Source organism: Hemitrygon akajei, chromosome 23, assembly GCF_048418815.1.
Source record: "Hemitrygon akajei chromosome 23, sHemAka1.3, whole genome shotgun sequence".
NCBI lineage: Eukaryota > Metazoa > Chordata > Chondrichthyes > Myliobatiformes > Dasyatidae > Hemitrygon > Hemitrygon akajei.
In genome coordinates, this window is record NC_133146.1 from 56,548,300 (window position 1) to 56,568,654 (window position 20,355).

Consider the following 20,355-nt stretch of genomic DNA (forward strand, 5'->3'; position numbering starts at 1 on the left):
TGCCAACTATTTGCTGGGATAAGGAAACAGAGTTTTAAATTAAAAGTTACTTTTTCATACAAAATTTATACTCAAGAGGGAAAGTTTTTCCATCATTTGAACCATATGGCACCAGAGTCTTTGATGACTCATATTTACTATGTGTTAAGGTTAGTACAGATTGTAATTAATGCAGAGGCAAGCTAATCAAAATCAACCAGCAGGAAACCAAGTTTGCATCCATCTTTGTAAACACCTGCCAGTAATTACCAATGTAAAATACTATCTGAATATTTAAATTACCTAACCACAAAGATAAAAACAAAAGCCCCAGGAATTATATTCATATTCATATGTTTTTGTACCTTACATTTAGATTACGGTCAATTATGGAAAACTCTGAACATCCTCTACATAGCACCATCCAGAGACAGAGAAGCAGTTTCAGCGACAGGTTACTATCGATGCAATGCTCCTCAGACAGGATGAAGAGGTCAATACTCCCCAATGCCATTAGGCTTTACAATTCAACTGCCAGGACTTAAGAACTTTTTAAAAGCTATTATTAATGCTTTTTGAGATAGTGATTTAGATGCATATCATTTTTTTTACTGAGTTAAGTATTGTATGTTATTAGTTTTGCTACAACAAGTGTATGGGACATTGGAGGAAAGTTGAATTTCCCCATGGGGATGAATAAAGTATCTATCTATCTATCTATCTACAGCACATTAACAGGCCCTTCTGGCTCAATGAACCCGTGCTGCCCGACTCCACCCACATGACTGACTAACCCACTAACTCCTATCTCTTCGGGATGCAGAAGGAAACTGGAGCACACGGAGGAAACCCATAATTTCATGGGAGAACATGCAAACTCCTTACAGACAGCGGCGGAAATGAACCCGGGTCGCTGGTGCTGTAATGACATTACGCTAACCGCTACGTGACCGAGCCACCCCAAGTTGAAATAGTTTCCCATAGTGGGAGATTCTAGGACTGGAGGACACAGCCTCAGGATAGAAGGATGTCCTTTTAGAATGGGGATGAGGAGGGATATTGAGGCCTTACAATGCCCTGGCAGGGCCTCATTTGGAGTATTGTGAGCAGTTTTAGGCCCCTTCTCTCAGAAAGGATGTGCTGTCATTCACGAAAAAGATTACAGGATTGTAATGCTTATCATATGAGGAGCATTTAACAGGCCTGGGCCTGTACTCACTGGAATTCAGAAGGATGAAGGGGGATCTCATTGAAACCTATTGAATGCTGTAAGGGCTTGATAGAGTGGATGTGGAGAGGTTGTTTCTCTGGTGGGGGAGTCAAAGACCAGAGGACACAGCCTCAGAATAGAGGAATGTCCATTTAGAATAAAGATGAGGAGGAATTTCTTTAGCCAGAGAGTGGTGAATCTGTGAAATTTGATGCCACAGATCATTCAGTGTATTTAAGGCAGAGGTTGATAGATTCTCGAGTAGTCAGGGCATGAAGGGTTACAAGGAGAAGGCAGGAGATTGGGGCAGAGAGTGAATGATTAATGGTGAAGCAGACTCAAGGCCAAACTGCCTAATTTTGCTCCTATATCTTATGGTCCTTTAATTCAACATCAAGTGAAAAGTGTATTAGATTCTACCTTTTACAGCAATATATATTCCTTTTTTTTAGAAAAATGCAATTCTATGCAAGTGAAGTGTGAATTGCCAGCATCCACAGTACTGTACCATGGTGTAGATCACACGACAATGACCAGTTTAAATATGGAAAACGACACAAGGAAAGAAGGAAAATTGACATAGTCCAAATTGAATGTAAGACCTTACCCATGTATCCTACTGTTCCTACCCTGCCACGGATCGTATCCCCTTCAGGAATTTTCACAGCTAAACCCAGATCAGATATCCTAATGTGACCTGCAAGAACATCAGACAAAGGAACACAAATGAATGAGTTACTTATTTGGTGATCACTTTACAGCATGCACTCTCAAAGCCAATAAGTAGATTTATTTTATTTATTGTGATACAGTGCAGAATAGGCCCTTTGAACCATACCACATAGCAACCCACTGATTTAACCCTAGCCTAATCACGGGACAATTTACAATGACCAATTAATTTACTAGCCAGTATGTCTTTGGACTGTGGGAGGAAACCAGAGCCCCCAGAGGAAACACATGCGATGGTTGGGGAGGATGTACAAAATCCTTACAGATGGCGACAGAATTGAACTCTGAACTCCAACGACATCATGTTAACCACTAAACTGCTGTAGCACCCTATAATATGCTTGCATCCCTAAAATAAACTTCTCAATGGAATAACTAGCATGTTTATTACTATGGAAATTTCAAAAGAAAACTACTTCAATTTAGTTGGGTCTACCTGCTAAACCAGAAAGCACAATGAACAATTTACCATTCCTCTGTGAAATCATATTTGACCTGGCTAATGAGAAAGAAACTTAATTCTTAGTGTACTGCATTACCTTAATACAAAATAAATCATTTGTAAAAAGACTTGAAAAGAGGGTATATGGACACAAGGAAGAGATTTGTTACTAATTTACTGCAGCACAGGAAGCCATTTTGTTCACTTGACCCCTGCCGGCTAAAAGCAGGGTCAGTGGGCCCACTCCCACTCTCCTTATTCCTCTCCTAAGCCAATCAACTCTCCTTTGATTCTTCTGTTGCTTACCCGCAGAGAGGGACAATCTATAGCCACCCATTAACCTACAGGCACGTCTTTGGAATGTGGGAGGAAACCAGAGTACCCAGCAGAAACTCACAGTCACATAACTCGCAAACTGCAAAGAGGCAGCACTTCCAGTTGCAAGGTTGTAGTGCAGTGCCTTGGGATAACATTACTTGGTTAACATCCATATTCCACATGTAACATGTTGCACAGATGTTACACTCAGGAAATGTCTGCAGTTTTATCTTACCTTATACAGTAGTCGTGCTTTACAATGGCAAGGAGACCACTTAGACACTGCCTGCTCCTTCAGGAGCAGTCCCATCAGTACAAGTCCCCTTCCTGCTCTATGCAAGTCCTCCCCAAGTTACGACAGGGTCCAGCTGGGTGCCATGGTAACGTAGCAGTTAGCACGATGCTATTACAGCTCAGGGTGTCAGAGTTCAGAGTTCAATTTCAACGTCATCTGTAAGGAGTCTGTATGTCCTCCCCACAGAATACGTGGATTTCCCCCAGGTATCCCGGTTTCCTCCCACAGCCCAAAGACATACTGGTTGGTGGGTTAATGGCTAATTGTAAATTGTCATTTGATTAGGCTAGGGTTAAATCCAGGAGTGCTGGGCGGTGTTTCTTGAAGGGACGTGAAGGCCTTCTGTGCACTGTATCACAATAAATAAATATAGAAGTTCCCATACACTGTCTGTAACCCAAATTGTCTTCAAGTCATAAATACAGCTGTGAACTAAATCCCCAGATGAAAAATAAAATGCCTGCAGCTCATGGCAGCTGGAAAAATCATCCCGTGGGTCTCCCAACTGCCCACTTGTGTGTATGGGCTGTCACATGTTGGGTGCTGGTAAGCTGGGGAGGACCAGCATTTCTGTAACTTAATCTCTCTCACACATTCCTCTCAATTCCCCTTTGATTTGGTTTTTGCCATTAACCTACACTGGGGACAATTTATGGTAGCCAATTAGCCTAGTTGTGTTTTTTCAGTACGTTGTAAAAGCAGAGGGAGAGGGAGCTCATGGAAACTCCACACAGATAGCATACAAGGCCAGCATTGGTTATGGATACCTGCGGCTGTACTCAGCATTGTATTTTTAATTATACAAGTTTAAAATTACAGTGACGGAATTACACCTGATATCGGAGGAGCTCTGCATTAGAATTTGTTTTAGCAACAGCACCCAGGCTAAGTAAAGGGCAGTCCCAGAAATCAGGATATCTTGTGAGATTGCTTATAGTTTTATAAAGGGAATTCCAATCATGCCTTCCGCGAAAAAAGGTATTCCATACTGAAACTTCCTCTAATTTTCAATTCCTTTTGTTTTTTTCCCCAAAGCATTTATAGTTACATACCAAATAGAAACATTATATAGTGTAATTATTTTTACTTTAGAGATACAGCACAGAACAGGTCCTCCTAGTCCACCAGGCTGTGCTACCCAGCACCCCCCGATTTAACCATGGCCTACTTACAGACTATTTACAACGAGCAATTAACCTACCAACTGGTAAGTCTTTGGACTGTGAAAAGAAATTGAAGCACCCAGAGGAAATCCGCACGGATACGGGAAAAACGTACAAACTTTCTCACAGAAGGCACCAGAATCGAACTCCGAACTTTGCTGCACCGAGCTGTAATGGCATCACACTAATGGCCATGCTACCAAGGCACCTCACGGTTAATTAATAAAAGCAACTGAAACAGTAACAGGTATATGGAGGAATTTAAGGTGGGGGGTTATATGGGAGGCAGGGTTTGAGGGTCGGCACAACATTGTGGGCCAAAGGGCCTGTAATGTGCTGTACTATTCTATGTTCTATGTTCAACTGAAACAGTAACACATCTGACCTCTCGATCGTTGGTTCACAAAAAGATGAATTTGAATTTTACCATGGAAGAATGTGATTGCATTAAATATCCATTCTCTAATGGAAATTGTTGATTTGATCACATTTTGATGAGAATGACTTTCCAAATGTCTAATTTAATGTCTCTTAAGTTATTTCTATGTGCCTCACTTTCTCATTTCACTCACTTTTCTTGTTTAAGCGTGAATAGTATTGAATTACTGGCACCTCCATCAGTAACATGGCATTATGTCCACGCTATTAAAATCACTCCAGGCTATTCTCCTTTAGCTTGTCCATTGGTAAAAATTATACTTTTGGTCTTAAAAGTTTTTCATGAAACTTCCTAATAAGTAGATTGTTGTATTCCATGGTGGTGTAAATTCCACATCTCAAAATTGCTCATTTGTGCAATGTTTTACATCAAAACTGCATGGAATTTGAAGGTAAATCAATTATCTATAGCAAGTGACTGAAGATGATTTTTTAAAGTTTTATCTTATTGAGATATGGCACAGAGCCTCATAGCCTCCCGATTTAACCATGGCCTATTCACAAACTCCTTACAGACAGTGATGGGAATTGAACCCAGGTCACCTGTACTGCAAAGTGGTGTGCTAACCACTATGCCACCGTGCCGCCCTATTTTACAACAACATGATAGAACTGCAGCCAAGGAGAAAACTGGCTATAATAATCTTGTACCAAGTCTCTCAGCAGCGTTTATTTACAAACAGAGACAATGCTTTTACACAACTGATAACTGAGTTAAGAAGAGAGTATTTATTGAAGCTGCTAAAATTTTTGTAAAAATCTAAATTCACCAAACTATGCACTACTTATTAGTGAAAAAAATTGAAACACTTACCATAATCATCTAACAGTATGTTTTCAGGCTTCAGATCTCTGAAAGAAATGGAACAAATGGAAAACATCAGACACGGGCATTTTATAGCAAAAACAAAACAGACTTTGTTTCTTAATATGGTTGAGGGACTCAAGTTAATATTCTTTATAAACTTTATTTCTAATTGTATTTACAGGACAGAAACATGCCATTCAGCCCTGTATGTCCTTTGGTGTTCACACTTGACATGTGCCCCATTCCATCTTTTTCGCAACAAACGTTGATATAAATATGAGCAAGTCTGCAGATGCTGGAAATCCACAGCAACACACACAAAATGCTGGAGGAACTCAGCAGGTCAGGCAGCATCTGTGGAAATGAATGTCGATGTCAATGTTTCGGGCCAAGACCCTTCTTCAGGACTGGAAAGAAAGGGGGAAGATTCCAGAATAAAAGAGCGGGGGAAGGGAAGGATGATAGCCAGAAGGTGATAGGTGAAGCCAGGTGTGTAGGAAAGGTAAAGGGCTGAAGAGGAAAGAATCTGATAGGAGATGAGAATGGATCATAGGAGAAAGGAAAGGAGGTTATAAGCAGGTGAGAAAAGGTAAGAGGCCACAGTGGAGAACAGAAGAAGATGGCAGGGAGAAAGAATTATTTTTACCAGAAGGAGAAATCAATATTCATGCCATCAAGTTGAAGGCTATCCAGACAGAATTAATATTAATATAGTTAATACGGGCTCATTTCCTTCTTCACATAATTACCAAACTTTGCCTTAGATGCACTGAGGTATTAGTGAGCAGTATTTCAGGACTCTGAAGGAGATAATGGACACAGTTGTAGTCACCTTCCAAAATTACATAGATTCTGGAATAGTTCCCAAAAATTGTGATTGTAACCCCATTATTTACAAAAGGAGGGAGGAGACAACAATCAAACAAGCCAGAATTGATTAAGAAAGTGGTACCAGGGCACCTACTATAGGACTGGGCAAGACAAAATGAATCTCTGAAATGGAAATCTCATTTGACAAAACTGATAAGATTTTGTCAGCTAAATAGACACAACTGATAGTATTTGTGCTTTCAGATTTTGATAAGGCACAATATTTTTTAATAAAGTTAGAGCATGTGGTACCTCAGGATAGTACAATGGTGTGGCTTTAGGATTGGTTAAAGAACAGAAAATAGGAGTGAAAAATAAAAGGGACATTTTCAGATTGTCAGGCTGTGATGAATGAGCTGCCACAGGGATTCCTGTTTGAAATGGTTTGGCTGAGGGAATCATGTGTATCACATTCAATTCTATTGATACTGGGTGGCAGGTTGTACCGTGAGAAGGATGCAGAGTATGTAGATAGGTTACGTGAAAAGGAAAGGATAGAGCAAATAGAATATAACAAGGAAAATGAGGGTGATCTACTTTGATAAAAACACTGATTATTTTCCAAACAGTGCAAAGTTATTAATATTTAGAGGAAGCTGGGGTTTTGTGTATCACTGTGCATGAACTAGGGTAGTACCATTTCAGCAAACTGGATTCCATCTGATCACTGAGTTTGCGTGGACCTTCCATCTTCTCCCTTTGACTGTGTGAGTTTCTCCTGGGGAATCCAATTTCCTCCCATGTCCCACAGATGTGCTGGTTGGTAGTTTAATTGACTACCAATTATTTACTAAGGGCACAGAAGACAAAAGGGGGCAGATAATGGGTATTTAAGAGAGATGGGGGGGGGGTTACAAAAAATAAATGGGGGGGGAAGGATTAATGGGGCTGCTTTGAGAGGTAACAGTGAATCGATTGGATAGCCACCTACGTTGGATGGAGTACAACACAGGAAGTTTGTGAACAGTTTTGAGCTCCTTATCTAAGAAAGGATGAGCTGGCATTGGAGATGGTCTAGAGTAGGTTCACAAGAATGATGATCCTGAGAATGAAAGGGTTAATGTATGAAGAGCATCTGGTGGCTCTGGGCTTCTTCTCACTGGAATCTAGAAGAATGAGGGAGATCTCATCGAAACCTATCAAATGTTGAAAGTCCCAGCTAGAGTGGACATGGAGAGGATGTTCCCTATAGTGGGTGAGTCCAGCGCAAGAGGGCGCAGCCTCACAATACACGGACGTCCCTTTAGAACAGAGATGAAGACGAATTTCTTTAACTGGAGGGTGTTGAGTCTGCGGAATTCATTGCCACAGAGGGGTGTGGAGGTCAAGTTATTGGGTATACTTAAAGTAGATGGGCTGAGTGGCCTGATTCTGCTCCGGTGACTTATGGTTTTATGTAGGCCCTGATGACTAAGAAAACAAATGGTAGAGCCATCTTCATTACAAGATGTTTAGGGCCTGAGTAAGATTGTAGTAGAGAAATGATATCATCTGTACTGGGCTACCTACCAATGATAGAGGAGAGCAGTGAATATTTTGGGATGGCAGGCTTGCTGCATGAGGAGAGATTAAGCAGTTTGAGCATACACTCCCTTGAGATATGAAGAATGAGAGAAATTTTAATTAAAATGTACAAAATTCTTTAGGGATTTGGACAGGTTGGATATAGGATGACGTTTCCCCTTGCTGAGCTGTCTAGAAACCAATGTTTACAGTGTCTGAGATGAGGAAAGAACGTGTTTAGCGGAGCAGAGGTTCCACCCTGGGGTACACGGGCCTCCTTGGTTAATGGTAGGGATGCAAGGCATAAAAACGGTTGGGAACTGCTGATCCAGAGGGTGGTGGGTTAATTGGGATTCTCTAACAGAAAGAGGTTGGCTCAGATGCAGAGTATGTTCAAGGCCAAGAATGGCAGACTTTTAGATATTAAGAGATATTGGATTAGAGAAGGCTGAGGAAGAACCTGACTGAGGTACAAAAATTCTGATGAACATTAACAATTTGTCCCTTCAGAGCAGGGATTCCCAACCTTTTTTTTTTGCAATGGACCCCAGGCTGGGAACCCTGCTTTAAAACAATATTCAGAACTAAAGGGCACAGATATAAGTTAAGGGAGAAAAGGTTTAGAGGGGATCTGAGTAAGACTTAATTTTACCCAGTGAGTGGTTGGAATTGTAAATTCACTATAAAAGTGGATGGTATCTAGACAAGCACTTGAACCACTGACACACTGAAGGCTAAAGACCAAGTGTTAGTAAATTATATGAATAGAGATGGATAATTGATGGTCAGCATGGATCCAGTGGGCTGAATGGCCTGTTTCCCTGCTGTGGCTCTGAGAAGGTATAGTAAAGTATCCTGGAACATGTACTCTTTCCTCTTTTCTCACTGCTGCCATCAGGTAGAAGGTACAAGAGCCTCAGGACTCACACCGGCAGGTTTAAGAATGGTTACTACCCCTCAACCATCAAAAGGGGATAATCACACAACCAATGACTTCACTTTAAAGATGCTTTATCTTTTATCTCATGTTTCCATTACTTATTGCTATTCATTTATATTTGGATTTGCACTGTTTGTCTTCTGCTCTCTGGTTGATCTTTTATGGATCCTGTTATAGTTACTATTCTATAGACCTGCTGCGTACGCCTGCAGGAAAATAAACCTCAGGGTTTTATATGGTGATATATATGTACTTTAATAATAAAATATACTTTGAAGTTTGAACAGCATGACGTGGACTTAATGCAAATTTGGACATTTATCAAAATTGATATTTGGATGTTTTATTTTTGCCCGTTCCCTTTGAGGAAACATTTTTGCAAATTCACAGGATGATTTGTTTGTGACAATAGTTCATATTTCCTGCAAGGGAGAAGATATCAAGTGCCATATGGAGCTTTTGTTTTGCATTAGATCTGTCCATTCTTGGTAAATTGCGGTTTTGACCATGTATAAGGATCCTCTTATGAACCCATTGGAAAGGATAATTTTGATTAGTCGATGAGATGATCCATTTCCTTCATAATTCAATGAAGGTGCTCCTTTTTACAAGCGCAGATTTTTCTTTTCAAAAGGCTAACAGCTAGAAGATGCATTAGTTCCAGAACAAGTCACAAGAAACATTTATCTGTTTCGTGTGTTATTCTTTCATGGCTGACAGAGCAATTTGGTTGTTTTTAAATGACTGTCTTACTTAACTTCAGAAAATAAATGTCAAGCACCTCTTGAAGAGCCCAGGATCAGTGCACAACAGGTCAGAGTTTCATGTTGCATGAGTCCAGATGAATGTGCATGAAAAGTTTGTATTGGAGATTTTCCATATGTTTCTAACACATACCATTCTGATAAAGGGGGGCATTCATGCACAACTGTTGGGAATGACTTCAAAGCTCTATGTCCCAGGTGACAGTGCTAATGTAGTCAGCATTTGATTGACTGGTTTAAAATACTGATGAAATAAATATTTCCATTCTTGGCAACGCATTGTTTCCACAAAAGGGTTTTGTTAAAAACTTACTGAACTCTAGGACAATGAACCGGCAAGGAAGCGCAAACTCAGCTACGAGGCAGAGAGTTTTATATATTACAGATCGATTCATGAGCGGCAGTTATTCTTGAGTTGAACTTGATAGAGATTGATGGATGAATTGTAGGTGAGCTCTGATAAGAAAAACTCCTTAGGAATGGATACGGGCTTGATCACAATTTTTTAAATTCTAATTTTATTTATTTAGAGATGCAGCACAGCCACATCACACAGCAAACCCCAATAACAGACTTCCCAAAGAGATCTGCCACATACACTAGTCTGCAAAAATCTCAGGCACATATCCAGTACATAGCTAGGGTGCCTAAGAATTTTGCACAGTAGTGTCTTTGTCAAGGTGGAGCAGAGAGGAAGTTTGTAAATCTGGTGGGAATGGCAAGGGTGAAGCGCTGTGGGAAGTGTGTGGGACAGGTGGCAGAGAAGGAGTGCCAGGGGTGGGGGGTTGGTGTGGGTACAGACACACCAAACCCTGAGACACCAGGCAAGGTCATTTGATTCTAACCAAAGGGTTTATTGATCATTACAGAATGTCTCTCTGGGGCTTCCTGCTCCCTCCCCTCTCCCTTCCCCTTTTCCCAACCATGGCTCCCCTCTCACTGCCCCCTTCCCACTCTCAGTACAAAATAGAGACTCATATCAGAATCAGGTTTATCATCACTCACATACATCATGAAATTAGTTTTTTTGTGGCAGCTGTACAGTGCAATACATAAAATTACTACAGTATTGCGCAAATGTCTTAGGCACCCTAGTTATATATATGCACCCAAGACTTTCGCACAGTACTGTATTTACTTAGAAATACAGTGTGGAATAGGCCCTTCTGGCCCCCAAGCTACACTACCCAGCAACCCCTGATTTAATCCTCACCTAATCACGAGGCAACTACAAAGACCAATGAACCTACCAACCGGTACGTCTTTGGACTGTGGAGAAAACTGGAGCACATGGAGAAAACGCACGCATTTGACGGGAAGGATGTACAAAGTCCTGACAGAAGACGTTGGCATTGAATTCCAAACACTCCGATGCCCCGAGCTGTGTAGTGTCACGCTAGCCACTACAGCTGTGCCCCAAAGTACTGAAACATGCTAGAATTCTTTTAATTGTTTCACTCCAATAAGCATGAGAGAGATAGAGAGATACCATATCTGTAATTTGCCAGTGAAAGACAATGTTGCTCACAAACAGTGAGGCATACAGCACAGGGATGTTTTAGAAAAAATGTGGATGTATCTGTCATCCATTACATTGAACATAGATCAGTACTGCACAGGAATAGGTCCTTCAGCCTATGACACCTGTGCCAACCGTGATGTAAATTTAAACTGTACACCTGCTTGTATATGGTCTAGATTGCTCAATTTCCTGGCTGTTCCTGTGTTTGCCTGATGTCTCTTGAAACGTTGCCATCCTATCTGCTGCCACCACCTCGCTGGCTGCATATTTCGGCATCTACCACTCTGTAACACACACAAAATGCTGCAGAAACTCAGCATTTCTATGGAAATGACTAAGCAGTCCTGATGAAGGGTCTCAGCCTGAAATGTCAACTGGTTATTCATTTCCATCGATGCTGCCTGACCTGCTGAGCTGCCCCACCACTTTGTGCATGTTACTCTGGATTTCCAGCATCTGCAGTCTCATGGGTTTGCCATTTTGTAAATTGCTTGCCTCGTAAATTGCCTTTAACCTTTCCCCCACTCACCTTAAAGCTATGCCGTCTAGTAAGGGACACTGGGGAAAAGGCTCTGATTATCTACCTTCTCATAGTCTTATATACTTTCATCAGGTCACCCTTTAACCTTCAACACTCCAGAGAAAATAAACCCTATTTGCCCAACCATATAGCATTGTGGCCATTCAATCCAAAGAACGAATGACTTCCAAAACAAAATGTTTCAAATCTGAAAGGTAGAACTCATGGTGAGACTCCCGTGACATTGCTGATTCATGAGCTGAGTATAAACTGACCTGATCCACATTGACCACAAGCACTATTGAGCTAGTGTCTTGCAGGAAAATCAGAATCAGATTTAATGTCACTGGCATATGTCATGAAATTTGTTGTTTTGTGGCAGCAGTACGTTGCAATACATAATTTAAAAAACAACTATAAATTACAATGAGAAAATATATATATATAATTAAGTTCAGTAGTGCAAAAAGAGAGCAAAAATTAGTGAAATGGTGTGCATGGGTTCATTGTCAGTTCAGAAATCTGATGGTGATGGGGCGAAGCTGTTCCTACAACATTGAGTGTGTGTCTTCAGGCTTCTGTACCTCTTCGTTGATGGTAGCAATGAGAAGAGGGCATTCCTGGGTGATAGGGGGTCCTTAATGTTCAATGCTGCTTCCTTGAGGTACCATTCGTGTCCTCGATGCTGGGGAGGCTGTTGCCCATGATGAAGCTGGCTGAGTTGCTGCAGCTCTCTCTGATCCTGTGCAATGGCCAGGATGGTGAGGCAGCCTGGTACATGGTTGCACCTCCTCAACCTCCTGATGAAATGTAGCCACAGTCATGCCTTCTTTGTAATTGCAACAATATGTTGGGCTCAGGATAGATCTTCAGAGATGATGACACCCAGGAACATGAAATTGTTCACCCTTTCCATTTCTGATTTCTTGATAAAGACTGGTGTGTGTTCCCTCAACTTCCCCTTCCTGAACTTCACATTAAATTCCTTGTTTTTACTGATGTTGAGTGCTAGGTAAAAACACAAAATGCTGGCAGAACTCAGCAGGCCAGACAGCATCTATGGGAGGAGGTAGTGACGACGTTTTGGGCCGAAACCCTTCATCAGGAAACGGCCCGAAACGTCGTCACCACCTCCTCCCATAGATGCTGTCTGGCCTGCTGAGTTCTGCCAGCATTTTGTGTTTTCATTTATTTCCAGCATCTGCAGATTCACTCATGTTGCCTTTGAGTGCTAGGTGTTGTTTCAGGAACACCACTCAGCCTGCTATTCTGTCTCACTCCTGTACAACTCCTTGTTACCATCTGAAATTCTGCCAACAATAGTTGTGTCATCGGAAAATTTATAGATGGCATTTCAGCTGTGCCCAGCCACACAGTCAAGGGTGTAGAAAGAATAGAGCAGGGGCTAAGCATGCTTCCTTGAAATGCGCCACTGTTGATTGTCAGGAGGAGGAGGAGATGCTATTTCCAATCTGAACTGACTATGGACTCCTGATGTGGAAGTCAAGAATCCAATTGAAGAGGGAGGTATCAAGGCTCAGGTTGTTGATTTATACTGAGAGTTGAACACTGAGCTGTAATCAATAAAGAGCAGCCTGATGTAGGTATTGCTGTTGTCCAGGTAATCCAAGGCCAAGTGGAGAACCAGACACATTGAATCTGCTATAGACCTATTGTGGTGATAGGAAAATTGTAGTGGATCCAGGTCTTTGCTTAGGCAGAGTCGATTCTAGCCATGACCAACCTCTCAAAGTACTTCATCACAGTAGATGTTGAGTATGACTAAATGATAATTCTTGAGACAGCTTACCTTGCTCTTCTTGGGCACTTGATCATGAAGCATACTCTGCCTGCTCTATCTTTAAGAGACTCAGCTGTTCTGGCTATGTAATGGATGGTGAAGCCCTTGGGCTGTAGTGCTGCATCCAAAATGGCAGGAGTTGAGCCATGTTTCCATGAAGCAAAGCACACAGCAGTCCCGGATGTCCTTCTGGTACTGGAATCTAGTTCTGAGGTCTTCAATTTTGTTTTCCAGAGTCTGTACATTTGCCAGCAGGATAATAGTGAGTAGAGTTCTAAAGGCCTTGTGTTGCAATCTTCCTTGCAGCCCAGCGTTCCCTTTTTCTTAAAGGGAAACTGCACCTGAGCCTGCAGTTTGTGTTCCATCGATTTTGATGATTGATAGATTTTTAAAATGTTTTTAAAAATGATTTTGCTTACTGAAGCTCTCGTGGCTGTGACTGTGGATTTCAGCTGTAGTAGTCATAAACAGGAATATTCGATGATTCTCTTCAGAGCTGCATATAATGAGTTGCCACCTTCTGGTGGCATCTTGACTTATTATTGACAATGCTGTCAATGTAGGGGGTGTGGGGAGGAGCACTGGGCACAAACCTTTGCCTCTCAGATTTGCTCACTGTCCAAGGATTCTTGCTAACTCACATCCAAAATATTTCAAAAAATTGAGTTGAGTTTAAAGTATTAAACTAAGCTCAGTTGATTATAACTGAACTTATGCTTCACCTTCACTCGTCGGCCTTATCTCAGCGCTATAAAGCGTGGCCTCAAATTCCTGCAGTCACTTGGGGAATGGCAACAAATTTGCTCCACTACCACATTCCCTAAGGGGGCAAATGTCAGCTGTGAAGTGGAGAACTGCCTGAGAATTCAGTCCACTGTTTTACATCTCTGAATGCTATTGTTTATAAGGTTTAGAAATTGCACAGAGTTACTTCCACCAGGTTTTGCATGACACTCTTAGCTTTCTCTCACAGGAAGTTGAAATGTGCAAGAGTGGATGAGAAGTTAATGTCATGGTGCTTTGCTTCTCTGTAAGTCTGTTTGACAGTTTTGCTCAGTCTCTTTATGGAGAACCACAGCCCCTGTGGCACATTGATGAACTATGTCACTGAGGCGCCTCATATCTTTTGACCAAGTGCAACTTTTTTCAATTGTGAGAAACTTCACTGCCTAAATCCCCCAGAGGTTTAAAGACTGAGTTTGTTGTTAGTCAGACTTTAGCTCTTAGTTTTCCAGAGCCCATGACAACACAGAAAGTCACATAATAACCACTTAATATAAAGAAACGTTTCTAACCTTGGCAATAAAGAGTCTATAAAAATTCAATTCTACAGATGTTGGAAATCGTAAAATGTTTGGCTGCATCAATGGAGAAGGAAACAGAGATCCAGATTTTGAAGAAAAAGGAGTATTATTGTTTATGGAAAGAGGGTGCAGGTTAGGAGCAAGGGATAGGAGGTTTGGAGGGTATCTGTGGGAATGGTGATGGTTGGTAGCTCTTACATTTAAAAACTATTTGGATGAGCATTTGAATCATCAAAACATAGAAAAATAAGTCAAGTCAAGAAAAGTTTACTGTCATTTAACTATATACAGTGCATGTATATGGTCAAATGAGCCAACATTTCTCCAAACCAGGGTGTAAAGCACATCACACACATTAACTTAGGAAAGTAAGGATAAAATCTATTGGTGAATTATGCATGACTAAACAAAGTAAAGCACATAAATTAAATATTGTAAGGTACAGTACAAATTAACTGAATGCGATGTGGCGGGGAGTTCAGAAGCCTAACGGCCTGAGGGAAGAAACTGCTTCTCACCCTGACCGTTCTTGTTTTTCTGCATTGGAGTCTCCTGCCTGATGGTAGGAAGTCAAAGAGGATACTGGACGGATGGGTGGGATCTTTGATAACTCCAAGGGCTCTGTATATGCAGCACTCCTGATAAATGTCCCGATGGATTGTAGGGAGACCCTACGATGCTCTCAGCTGTTCTCACAGTCCTTTGTAGGGAATTCCAGTCCGATGTTTGGCTGCTCCCTTACCAGTTGGAGATGCAACTTGTCAGGACACTAGCAATGGTGCTCCTATAAAATTCATTTAAGATGGAGTGGTGGGTGGGAGCCTCGCTCTCCTTAGGAAGTGGAGGTGTTGCTGTGCCTTCTTGTGATGTAAAGGGACTAGGTGAGGTCAACCATGATGTTAGCTCCAAGGAACTTGGTGCATTTAACTCTCTCCAGAGAGGAGCCATGTATTCGCATGGAACAGGAGCTGGTAAATGGGGTTAGTATAGAAGGGTGCCTGATGACCAACACAGACATAACAGGCTTAAGGGCCTGCTTCCATGCTGCATGATTCTGAAGCTAGTTCTGGGCAGGAGCTCTCTCACTGCTGGGCTTGACACTCAAAAGCACATCAAACAGGCCGACAGCACTTTCCAGGGGTCTGCTAATGAAATATTTTCAGCCCTTAAGCTTTTCCACATGCTCTCATTACATATAAAATTTACAGCTGGATGTGGAACTCAGAGAGTACAACAGTAACCAAGCACGGCTGAGTTTCCTTCAAGCTGCAGAAACTCAGTCAGCCGCCAGGACTGATCCCCGTAATGTCTGCAGATGTAGTCAAATAGTATTCAAATACCACTGAAGCTAGTTGGTAAAGAAACGCTAATTTTGCGTATTATTTAATTGGAAAATTTCATAGCATAGCATCACATGACACACTTAGTTTACCTGCCCTGTCGGTGTTGATAAAGAGTTCATTGATTAGTGGTGTTTAGTGTTGGATAAACTTTAGCTGCTGGGTGTAGGTGGGGATGAGTTGAAAAGCTGTGTCTTCTGGGAGGGGTGGATTGCATTATCCCACTCGTTTTGCTGTGATCAACATGCTGTTTGAACTACAGCCCAGAAATGGGAGATCATATCTTAGAAGCAATCCTCCTTGTCAAGTACACGGAAAATTAGATTGTCTGGAAAATAAATGGTGGATGGCGTGAAATGAGATAGAGCGTGTTTCTGAGTTGGATGTTTCCCAGTTAGCGTCACACATATGCCTGACCCGATCTGATCTTCTGACGACAAATCATTCTCTAATACAGGGGTTCCCAACCTTCCTAATGCCATGGACCAAGCAAGGGGTCCGTGGACTCTAGGTTGGGAACCCCTGCTCTATGCTAGACCATTGCTTGGGGAATCAGTCTACCAATCTGCTCACACCTTCTCCCTGAACCTATCACCCTTTGTCTTTGGTGCTTCCTAAGTATACAGCCTCAGACCGATGATCATAATCGTTGTTGCCATGCCACTCGGTCAAAATTCTATCCTGATGAAGGGTCTCGGCCCAAAACATCAACTATTTACTCTTTTCCACAGGTGCTATCTGGTCTGCTGAGTTCCTCCAGCATTTTGTGTGTGTTGCTAGTCACAATGTAGTGCAGCAATGCTGGCGCATCACATCCATGGACTTTGATACTTTTACGCAGTTGTTTATGATCTGTATCAGGTTGTATTGTTAGGTTGTACATCAGGTTGTACTGTGCGGTTGTTCATCAGGTTGTACTGTGAGGTTGTAGATCAGGTTGTACTGTGAGGTTGTAGATCAGGTTGTACTGTGAGGTTGTAGATCAGGTTGTACTGAGAGGTAGTACATCAGGTTGTACTGAGAGGTTGTTCATCAGGTTGCACTGTTAGAGTGCAGTAAGAAAACGAAGAATGGCGGTGCACTTCAGAATTCTGAATTTTTCATTTTGCCTGCTACTTCCAATGAAGCTCATTCAGTTCATCGTCTAAGCCGACTCACAGAACAATCACCTTGGGCACCATTGAAAAGGAACTTTTGCAAGTCACTCTGATGGATACCATTAAATACACCCATTTCGGTCTACTACAGCTAAACTTACTGTCATTCACAGTTCCCCCCCCCCCCCCATTGTCATGTAACTGTCGCAAAGTTAACAAATTTCATAACATATGCCGGTGATATTCAGAATCAGAATCAGGTTTAATATGTCGTGAAATTTGTTAACTTTGCGGCAGCAGTACGATGAAAAACATAATAATACAGGGAAAAAACCTGTGAATTACCATAAGTATATATACTGTATATATCAAATAGTTCAATTAAATAAGTAGTGCAAAAACAGAAATAAAAGTAGTAGTGAGATTATATTCATGGTTTCAATGTCTGTTCAGAAATTGGATGGCAGAGGGGAAGAAGCTGTTCCTGAATTCTATTTCTGAACCAATCTCAATTCCACCCCCCTCCCACTAATTTTACTTTGTAATCTGTTCTCTTCACATTCCCATCATCTCCCCCTTCCCAAGATGAGACTGTTCTATTCACAAACAGATCACGGTTACTGTTGACCAATTGACCTACCAACTCATCCTTGTATTTGATGTGGGAGGAAGCAGGAGCTCCTGCAGCCATAAAGGGAAAAAACAAAGTACTGACGACACACAAGCAGCACTGGAGGTCAGGACTGAAACTGCGTTACCTGAGCGGTGAGGTACCAGCTGTGTCACTTTGCCACTGATTTTTACTTATTTATTCTGATTTTTATTTTTGATTAAAAAGTCAAATTAAGTTGATTTTTAATCTTTTTTATTTTTTATTTATCATCAGGGACCCCCACCGCCTAGGACATGCTCTCATCTCACCGCTGTCATCAGGAAGAAGGCACTGGAGCCCCAGGACTCTCACCACCAGGTTCAGGAAAAGTTATTACCCCTTAACCATCAGGCTCTTGAACTAGTGAGGATAACTTTACTCAACTTCACTTGCCCCATCACTGAAATGCTGCCACAACCTATGGACTCACTTTTTCAAGAACTCTTCATCTCATGTTCTCCATATTTATTGCTTATTTATTATTATTATTATTATTATTAATTTCATTTTGTATTTGCACAATTGGTTGTCTTTTGCACTCTGGTTGAATGTTCAAGTTGGTGTGGTCTTTCATTGATTCCGTTATGCTTGTTACTCTATGGATTTATTGTGTATGCCTGCAAGATATGTACTTTGATAATAAATGTACTTGGAAATTTGAACTTTGTTAATTGGGATACAGCGTGGACAGGCTCATCTGACCCTTCAAACCACACCGGCCAGCAACCCCCGATTTAACCCTAGCCTAATCACAGGAAAATTTACAATGACCAGCTAACCTACCCACCGGAGCTTCTTTGGATGCAGATGACTTAGATGGTGGCTGCGGGGGCAATTTGCAATATACATCTAAACCATTAGGCTGGTCTGAAGGGGAACACTTGAAAAGATTAAAGTTGATAACTCTGTGTACAGCAAGGCAAGTGTGAAGTAATGAAAGATTAATACTTCTTGTTTCATCTTTCTCCAGCTCCAGTCTGACATTATCCAACGTCAGTGATGCCTGCATACCTGTCAACCAATTGTGGCAGAAGGTCAAGAAGGCATATTTTCTTCTATTTTGGGGCAGCTGCAGCCTTAAACTCTTTCAATTAAAGCTGATAATCTGCTAATTTGGACAGATCATTTGAATGATTTTGGCAGGGTCAATGAGCAACGTGCAATTTGAGTAAAATGATTCCCCAGACTCCAGCCTCTCAAACACAGAACAAAAGTCTTGTGCTTCTATTGACCGAGCTGAGGTTGGTGCTTGTGTTGCGATTTGCTGGCAAATGCTGGGGAAGAACACTTGACAAAAGGAAATGGTGGGGCAGTGTAACAGATCCAGACCCTCAGTAATAGATGTGCACGTTACATGGAGGTTCAGTGTTCACAATGGATCATAAGTGTTGAGTAAACTACTTGTAAAAAAGCTGAAAGAACTCTGTGGATCAGGCAGCGTTTATGGAGGGAAATGGACAGCTGATGTTTTGGGTCTGTACTCTCCACAGATGTCCCCTGACCTTCTGGGTTCTTTCAGCCTTTTGTGTGGATCAGCCATGATTGAATGGCGGAGCAGACATGAGGCCCAAATGGCCTAATTCTGCTCCTATATCTTAAAGTCTTATGTCATTTTGCTCCAGATTCCAGCATCTGCAGTCCCTTGTGCATCTATTTGCTAATGCTTGTCAGCCCAACACCCTGACGACCTCTAGTTTGCTGAAACACATTTCCCAACAGGTAATCATAAACTCGAGAAACCCTGCAGATATTGGAAATCTAAATCAACACACACAAAATGCTAGGGGATCTCAGCAGGTCAGGTAGCATGTATGGACATGAATAAACAGTTGACGTTTTGGGCCGCGACCTTTCATCAGGACTGTAAGCATTTTGCTTTAAAAAAGCAACAGGTAGCAGAGCTGCTGCTTCATAACTCAAGTGATCTTTGTTCAATCCTGAGTAACACACAGAAAATGTTGCAAGAACTCAGCAGGCCAAATGGCATCTACAGTACTGTGCAAAAGTCTTAGCCACATATATATTGTTGGGGCGCCTAAGATTTTGCACAGTACTGTAGTAATTTTATATACTGCATTCTACTTCTCCTGCTGCTGCAAAAAAAATCAAATTTCATTACCTATGTGAGTGATGATAAACCTGATTCAGATGTGGGTCTCTGTTGTGGACTGCGATGGGAAGGGGGCAGAGAGAGAGGAATCATGGTGGGGGAAGAGCAAGAGGAGGGAGTGGGAAGCACCAGAGAGACATTCTGTAATGATCAATAAACCAGTTGTTTGGAATGAAATGGCCTTGCCTGGTGTCTCAGGGCTGGGTGTGTCTGCATTGTTGTCACCCCTTCCCCCAAACACCACCCCGGCACTCTTTCTCTGCCACCTGCCCCACACCTCTCTTGTGGCACTCCACCCTCGCTGTTCCCGACATCCTATCCTCCCATCACATTTACAAACTCACCCTCCACTCCACATGGACAAATATAGTGCAAACGTCTTCGCCACGCTAGCTATATAGGGTAGATGTGCCTAAGACTTTTGCACAGTACTGTATGTGGAGATGAATAAAGAATCAATGTTTTGGGCTGAGACCCTTTATCAGCACTAGTTATGGGAGAAAGAGAAGGAAGAGGGGCACTGGCTGGGGAGTGGGGGTGGGCAGTG

At 41.9% G+C, this 20,355-nt stretch overlaps 1 protein-coding gene across 1 annotated transcript in view; it reads right to left on the bottom strand.

The window, feature by feature from the left end:
- The window catches only part of LOC140715471 (G protein-coupled receptor kinase 5-like), a 301,765-nt gene that overhangs the window by 22,323 nt on the left and 259,087 nt on the right, over positions 1-20,355 (bottom strand). The window contains exons 10-11 of the mRNA XM_073027715.1: positions 5,392-5,429; positions 1,797-1,886 (exon numbers count right to left, since the gene is read on the bottom strand). Of these exons, the coding sequence (XP_072883816.1) occupies positions 1,797-1,886; positions 5,392-5,429 (128 nt within the window). The remainder of the gene's footprint in view (positions 1-1,796; positions 1,887-5,391; positions 5,430-20,355) is intronic.